We start from the raw sequence: 8,034 nt of genomic DNA, 5'->3' as shown, positions 1-8,034 counted from the left end.
AATTAAATTACTCTTATAACCTTGTTATAAGAAGTGTAAGATGATCCTTACAATAGGATGAGAGATGGTGTCAAAGGCAGAGCTCAGATCAAGGAGGATGAGTTTTGACAGAAGTCCTGAGTCAGCAGYAAGGAGAAGMTCATCAGTCATTTTAATAAGAGCAGTTTCTGTGCTGTGATGTGGTTGAAAACCTGACTGGAACTGTTCACACAGGTTATTGTTGGAGAGCTGTGAGTGAAGCTGATCAGAGACGACCTTTTCAAGGAKTTTGGAGATGAAGGACAGATTAGAAATGTGACGGAGGTTATTGAAGTTAGTCAGATCTAGACCTGTTTTCTTTATGAYGGGGTGATGGCAGCTGGTTTAAAAGCTGTGGGAACAGTAGCAGTGGTCAGAGAGGAGTGGATGATGTTACTGATGACAGGAAGCAGAGAGGGGAGACAGGATTTAACCAAAACTGTGGGGATGGGATCTAGCTGTGAGGAGGAGGATTTGGACTTCCTAATGATGGCAAAGACGTCAGCAGCAGAGGGGAGAGTGAAGACAGAGAGGGGGATGGAGGGGGTGGGGTCTATAAAGATGTTGGGGGCAGAGTTTGGTCCAAGGTGTTGGTGTATGGAGCAGATTCTTTCAGTGAAGAATGACATGAGGGAGTGACAGCAGTCAGTAGAAACATGTGAGAGAGTTCAGAGATGAAACTGTGACGTTAGGAGACAGAAAAGAGTCTGAGTGTTGGAACTGATGATGTCAGTGAAGTAGATAGATTTGACCTGAGTGATACTTTCTGTGTACTGTGAGGTGTGGTTCAGGTACATCTCTTTGTGAACTGTAAGTCCTAATTTCTTGTAGAGTCACTCTGGTCTGTGACCTTGTGTTTTCATGGAGCGAAGTTCTGAGGTGAACCATGGAGCAGAAGTGGAGAAGGTTTTAAGAGGAGCAAGAGAGTCGAGGATGTTGGTGAGACCATTGTTGTAGGTGGAGACTAGATCATCTMGGTTAGTTGAGTTAACGGTGGAGAAATCGTTGTTAATCTGAGAAAGGAGAGCTTCCTGGTTGATGTTCTTGATGTTATGAAACTGAATGGTGCGTTGTGGTCTGAAAGAAGAGAATTTCAAATTAACGCTGAAAGAAAGCAACAGGTGATCAGTAAAGGGAAGCTCATCAGAAGAACATTTAAGAGGTGACAGACCAGAGCAACATAAGTCCAGGGTGTGAGTTGGAAAATTGCTGAGCTGCTGGAAGCCACAGCTGTCGAGACAGGATGTAAAGTCTCCGGTGAGTGGGTTGTTGTCGACATCCATATGAATGTTGAAGTCTCCCAGCAGGACAATGTTGGCTGAAAGTGCTGAGAGGTAGRCGAGAAAATCAGCAGTCATTTATGAAAGAATTGTTTGGTTTGGGTTGGCGATAAATAGTGGCAACAATGGTGGGGGTAGGGCCGGATAGTAAGCACACAGTCTGCTCAAAAGAGGTGGAGGGAGGTGTGTGAACTGGAGTGACCTTCCAGTTCTCGCGGTGAATTATGGCGAGACCTCCTCCACGGCCAGATTCACGGGATTCTGCGATGTAAACAAACCCTGGTGGGGTTGTTTCATTAAGATGAAAAAAAGTGATTCTGTTGTTGCCAGGTTTCAGTTAAGCAGAGAAAAGTCAAAGATAAGGTCCTTACTGAGCTGACCTTTGCCAGTGAGAGAACGAACGTTTAAAAGCCCAAAGTTAACAGCGGAGGTGTTGGAGCCGACCGAGCTAGGTTAGCTAACATGCTATTGTTAGTGGCCTGGGTGATGCAGCGTGGAGCTCGGTCAGACCAGACGGAGTTTATGGGCTTGCCGGAGGAGAATCTGTGGCGGGAGCCACAGTGAATATATCTTCGTCGAGGCGGTGATGGTGGTGCGCTCGGTCGGAAGCATAGACGGAGAAGTTCTGGTCTCGAGTAATGGAGGAGGCTGGAGACCGGGTGGTGGTCGAGCAGCAGGAGGGTCCAAACCATCAGAGTATGAGATCATCATCTAATTTGTTAAACTTACATTTAAAAAACAAATGATTTGATCCGTGATGAATTTACAAACTACGCCGACTCGTTAAAAAAACAAAACTTTGCCATGTTCATTTCTGTTCAGTTGCTGTCGGCTCATTGAATCCTGGGATATCCTCAGCTGGAGGGATACTCGGATGCATCCTTGGTTTGTGAGACTTTGTGGGCCACATGAGGAGGAGCCTGTGAACTAGGACAGCACTGCGTCACATAGTGGAGTCTCTTTGATTGGTTGACTCTGCGTACAGCTGCAAACTTCTGATTTATCAACTCAAGCACCTGCTGCTTTGGCTGTGTGTCAACTCAATGTCACCTTTATTTATAGCAACAAAATCTGACCAAAGTGCTTTACAGTTCAGACAAAGACTTGTTTCAAAGCTGGAAATATGAAAACGTGCAATACTACACACTAGGGATGCAAGTTATCRATTAATGGATTCATCTAAAGTTGACTGATCTTATCCATCGACTAACAATTCATTGATAAGCGGCCATTTTCATAAAAACCTGACATTTCTCTTGAGTCATGGGTCTTTCTATAACATGAAGGGCTAATTTTTTTTACAGTAAATTAAAAAAGTACAGTATTATATATTATAAATTTATTGTGCCAGCTGTATTAAACACTGACTGAATAAACAGAAAACTGTAGATTTCTCTCACATTATTAAACATGGACATATTTATAAAATATAACAAAACAGGAATCTGTTCGGTTGCTAGTTGAATAAATAAAATAAAATAAGTAAAACACCTAATCCACCCTGAAGATAAAAAACTATTATTTAAACACAGAGTAATGTTTTAAGATAAAGATTAACTCAAAAACAAACTATAAACATAATCAAATATCCCTGAAAGACGTGAGAGTAGAAACAAGTACTGGACCTGTGTTTGTTTCTGTTCCCTGTGGTTCCATCTGGACTGGTTTAACATCATTAGATCTGTTCACTGGTCAGGTTACGTTACACAGATTAACTTCAAGTTAATTATTTGTAGTGATTAACTTTATTTTCTTTCACACGAGTTAAACTCAAGAAGAAGCTAAAGTTAGCCACAGTTAGCTTACCGTTGTGTCGTCCTGCTCTGTTGTTTTAAGTGTCATACTGCTGGATGGTCCAGTACAGACTTCAGTACTTTTCCTTCCAGTTTGGTTTGGTCCATTATTATTGTTGTGTCACAAGTAAAACTAAACATCATTTGTACGTTTAATAATGATGACAGCTCTCAGCTCAACAGGGCTGGAGTAATTAGAGGTAGAGGCCAGGCTGAGAGCAGCAGCGCCCTCTACTGGATGAAGTCAAAACTACACAGAAATAAGGTTTAAACAGATGTTTTCAATTAATGGAATGGAAGGAATTTTAATCTAATAAACCATTATTCAACAAATAATCGTAAGACAATTAATTGTTTGCATCCCTACTAGACGTCACATCAGATTATAGGTCCATCTGTAAAGATCTGTAAGGGTCTGACTTCTGTAAGGGTCTGACCTCAGTAAGGGTTTGACCTCTGTAAGGGTCTGACCTCTGTAAGGGTCTGACCTCTGCAAGGGTCTGACTTCTGTAAGGGTCTGACCTCTGCAAGGGTCTGACCTCTGCAAGGGTCTGACTTCTGCAAGGGTCTGACCTCTGTAAGGGTCTGACCTCGGTAAGGGTCTGACCTCTGTAAGGGTCTGACTTCTGTAAGGGTCTGACCTCTGTAAGGGTCTGACTTCTGTAAGGGTCTGACCTCTGTAAGGGTCTGACTTCTGTAAGGGCCTGACTTCTGTAAGGGCCTGACTTCTGCAAGGGTCTGACCTCTGTAAGGGTCTGACCTCTGTAAGGGTCTGACCTCTGTAAGGGTCTGACTTCTGTAAGGGTCTGACTTCTGTAAGGGCCTGACCTCTGCAAGGGTCTGACTTCTGCAAGGGTCTGACTTCTGCAAGGGTCTGACTTCTGTAAGGGTCTGACCTCTGTAAGGGTCTGACTTCTGTAAGGGTCTGACCTCTGTAAGGGTCTGACCTCTGTAAGGGTCTGACCTCTGTAAGGGTCTGACTTCTCGACGGCCCTAAATGTGAACCAGACACCCTGCTGCTCTGATCGTTGGGTCTGAACGCAGCATTAGACATATTTCTGTGTCGGCTAGCATCCACTAGCTGTGGTGGCCATATTGAGTCCAGGTGAGTCCATGATGGAGCGTGTTGGGACAAAAACAACATGTCCATCTCTGCATTTGTGTGACAGCTAACAGTAGGAGGGACTCACCCAGTGTCCTCTGGGAGCTGAGGTCAGAGTGCAGAGTGATGAGGGCCAGAGTGCTGTGGAGGTGGAGAAACTCTCGAGCCTGGGCTGGACTCCACCTTCGATTCTGAAACACAAAGTCACGCTGCAAGACTTAGACCCAGCAGGAGCTGTACATGAAAACAGGGCATTCTGCAGGCTCACAGTGGACACTGTGCAGTCATACCTGGTTGTTTTGTCTGTTGGGTCCTAAGAGGAAGATGAGCATCCGATGGTAGGCTGAGTGTTTCAACAACAGCTGACAAGAACCACAACCCTGAAATCAAACCACAGGACCCACACACACACGGCTCAGACACTCATTWATCCTCATTAATCCAGTGTTGTTCACTGTGACCGGCCATGAATTACCCTCTGAGCCAAGTTACTGAAGAGGCTGAAGTACTGCGCACAGTTCTTCACATTTTCAGCAACGTCTTTGTCCAATAAGGACAGCAGAGCATCAGTCAGACCGTCCAGGCCCGGGTCTCCAAAGTGCAGAGCACTCTCCAGAGTCTTCTCCAGGATGGAGGCCACTACTGTCCTCACCTCTCGCACACTGCACTCCAACAGACTGACCCTGAGGAGAGGACAGCATCATCAGCAGTCATGGTACCAGAGGTACAACAGTTTCTTTCCTTTACTTATTTAAGATATTTATTGTTCCAGGGTTAGCACAGCTGTGAGTCTGTTGTGTTGGACTGCTGGGCCTGCTGGGCCTGAGACACAGACTCAGGAATTTAGAGTTTCCTTTACTTCAGAACAACCATGTAAAGTGTCAAAGAGGGCTGGAGGTTTATAGATACACAAACATCTGATGTTCAACAACCAATCATGTCTGATCAGGCCATCATTACACACAGAGCAGAGGAAGCAACACAAGTCTGTAAAAACAGCCATGCTTTAGGAAACTACCCTCCAGCTCTGAATGTTTACAGTCCAGAGATGGTCTGACCGTTGGAACCAGTCAGCATCAAACATGGCACCAATACAGACACACACATGTTTTTAATACTCTGACACTTTAACACTGTGGTCCTGGACCATCCACTCCTCATCAAAAGTCTAAGACCAGCTGAAAAATGGCTAGAATTCACATTTTGTACTGTTGGACCTGAAGAAGGTTCTGAGTAGAGCTTTGAAGAGGAAACAGGAGTGAGACCAAAAAACATCTGAGTCAGCATTTTATTAAAACAAGTTTTAAACTGAGCTAGTCTGTTCATCAGCTGATCAAAAGTTAAAACCACAGCCTTTAAAAACCCAAATATTCACGGAAATGAAGCTTCAGTGAAAACATCTCAGGTTTCCACAGTGTCATGTAAAAAAACCTTGTCTTCATGCAGCCGGACTGAGGAGTGGTATAAAGCCCCGGCTCCACCAGGTATGTGGTTCGGTTCTGTCTGGGCCCAATGCGTCTCCATTAGGTTCCAACCACACACAGCTGCAGTGTTTCAGAAACGGTGGCACCAAATTTATCAGCAACCCAATCAATTCTGACCTGATGATTTCCCGTCCCTCTGGTCCCACCAGGTACTGCACCATCCACTGACACGCCTCACTGCTCTTAGACAGCAACACCTCCACCGCTGCCATCCACTCCTCTGTGTCCACCCTGCACGACAAATACACAACATCTCATACTCTGATAATACAAATACACATCATTTGATACTAAGGAAGGCCACAGCTGGAACAATATGGCATTAGAGGGTCTGTACTGCAGTGGGTATCTAGCTATTTGAAATATAGGAAACAGGAAACAAATAATTGCTGTAAGATCTGAACTCTGTAACATATGGAGTTCCTCAGGGTTCTGTACTTGGACCTAAGTTATTTATTTTATACGTGAATGGCTTGGTTAATRTGTCAGGGTTGTTTATATGTGTTTTATTGTCAGATGATACCACGTTTTTTTGTTTGGGTAATGATACAGAACAGCTGTTGGAAATGATGCAGACAGAATTTGTTAAAATACAAACTTAGTTTAAATGAAATATATTATCATTAAATCTGGATAAAACTAATTATATGATATTCAGTAATTGAAAGACAACTATAGATATTCCATTTAGATGGTGTTGATATTTGTAGTCAGTGAGGTGAAGTTTCTGGGTGATGAAAAGCTGACATGGAAACCTCTAATTATTTGCAGTACTGTACAAAGTAAGAGAAATTTAGGATAACAATACAAACATGTTCTTGAATGAGGCCCAGTGTTTTGAAGTCTGTGGTAARGTGTGTAAAACAATTATAAATCCTATTTTTGTTTTACAGATAAGACCTATAAGAATTATCACCAGAAAACATTTCACCCATCAAATATATTATTTTATCAGTTGAAATTATTGAAGTTTTATGATTTGGTTGATTATAGTATTTTGTCAGTTCTGTATAAGGCTTATAAAAGCACATTAACTTCAAACATCCAGTTATGTGTTGTTAAAAGAGAGCGTTGTTACAATCTGAAGGGGGACAGAGATGTTTGTTAAATCTAAATTTAGAACCAGTTTGAAGGAGCGGTGTACTTCAATCCAAGGAATAAGATTATGGAATAATCTGGTGAGTGAAGTCAAAGATGCCAGATTAATGTTTCTGTTTAAGAGATTGATCAAGTGAATTGTTGAAGAAATATGGAAACTATTCCATATTTATATAAAGTGTATCTATTGTTGTTCAAGAAGGATTGGATGTTTTGTGTTTTTTATTTTGTTATTTGTAGATTATTGTTTTAATTTATGTTTTTTAAAGGGGCAGATGTACGATTTTCATTTTATTTGTGATTTGTATTTTTTATTTGATATAGCATTTATTTTGTTTTTAAAGAAATGAATAATGTTACAAAACACAACAGTAACCTTGAGTGTGTGTGTGTGTGTGTGTGTGTGTTGTTACCTGAGTTTCTTTTTGGTGTGCAGAAAGGTGTGGAAGAGAAAGTGAACAGCCAGCTGGAGGCTTTCTTTGGCCATGGGCTGGTAGTCTGGATGCTTCAGTTTAGTCTGTGAAAGGATGTAAACATGTTGTGTTACATCTGATTGTGTGTTACACACAGCTGAGTCAACAGGTCAGTTCTGACAAAAGAAAAGAGAGTCTCACTGCATTGACTGAAGCCAGGGACAGGATGAAGTTGAAGTAGTCACTGCTGTAGACGTCTCTGTTCCTCATGAACCTCAGATTCTCATCTCTCACCATCTGTGCAACAACACAGGAGCTGATGAGGAGACCACCCCACTGAGGGGCTTCACAGACTCACACAGGCAGCTGGGTTACCTGGTAAATACGAGCAGGCATTTTCTCCACAAACAGACCCTTCTTCTCACCCTTGCGCACCAGGCGGGTGAGAAGGGTCAGCCGGTCATTGTTGGCTCTTGGTGGTCGAGGGGAGGACTGAGGGGAGACATCAGGAGAGGAGGGGGCAGACCTGAAACATACAGCAGTCTGAATGAGAAGAACTGATTCATGAAGTAACAGCCTGGTCTGAGCAGGACTCTGGACTCACAGGCTCAGGTCCTCAGCTTCCTGCCTCATGATGCTGACTCGGCTTTTCTTTGGCAGAGCAGGAGAGTTCTGGTCACTGATCTTCTGATAAAACAACATGTAGGCGTTCCAGTACCTCCTCCTCACATCAGGGTACGGATTGGCTGAACACACACACCCAACACAGAACCAGCTGATTGACAGTTACACACACACACACACACACACACACACACACACACACACACACACACACACACACAC

The 8,034-nt window shown here is 43.1% G+C and overlaps 1 protein-coding gene across 1 annotated transcript in view; it reads right to left on the bottom strand.

Moving 5' to 3' along the window:
- Positions 1–8,034, bottom strand: part of LOC106510885 (ubiquitin carboxyl-terminal hydrolase 24) — a gene marked incomplete at its 5' end in the record, with an annotated part of 17,762 nt that overhangs the window by 1,268 nt on the left and 8,460 nt on the right. Inside the window, 8 exon segments of the mRNA XM_013999616.1 lie at positions 4,282–4,384; positions 4,484–4,573; positions 4,669–4,876; positions 5,795–5,908; positions 7,189–7,292; positions 7,390–7,485; positions 7,564–7,714; positions 7,793–7,934. Coding sequence (XP_013855070.1) covers positions 4,282–4,384; positions 4,484–4,573; positions 4,669–4,876; positions 5,795–5,908; positions 7,189–7,292; positions 7,390–7,485; positions 7,564–7,714; positions 7,793–7,934 — 1,008 coding nt within the window.

This window comes from Austrofundulus limnaeus, unplaced genomic scaffold, assembly GCF_001266775.1.
Source record: "Austrofundulus limnaeus strain Quisiro unplaced genomic scaffold, Austrofundulus_limnaeus-1.0 Scaffold2373, whole genome shotgun sequence".
NCBI lineage: Eukaryota > Metazoa > Chordata > Actinopteri > Cyprinodontiformes > Rivulidae > Austrofundulus > Austrofundulus limnaeus.
The sequence above is the reverse complement of the archived record's forward strand: the minus strand, read 5'-3'. Positions and strand labels throughout refer to the sequence as shown.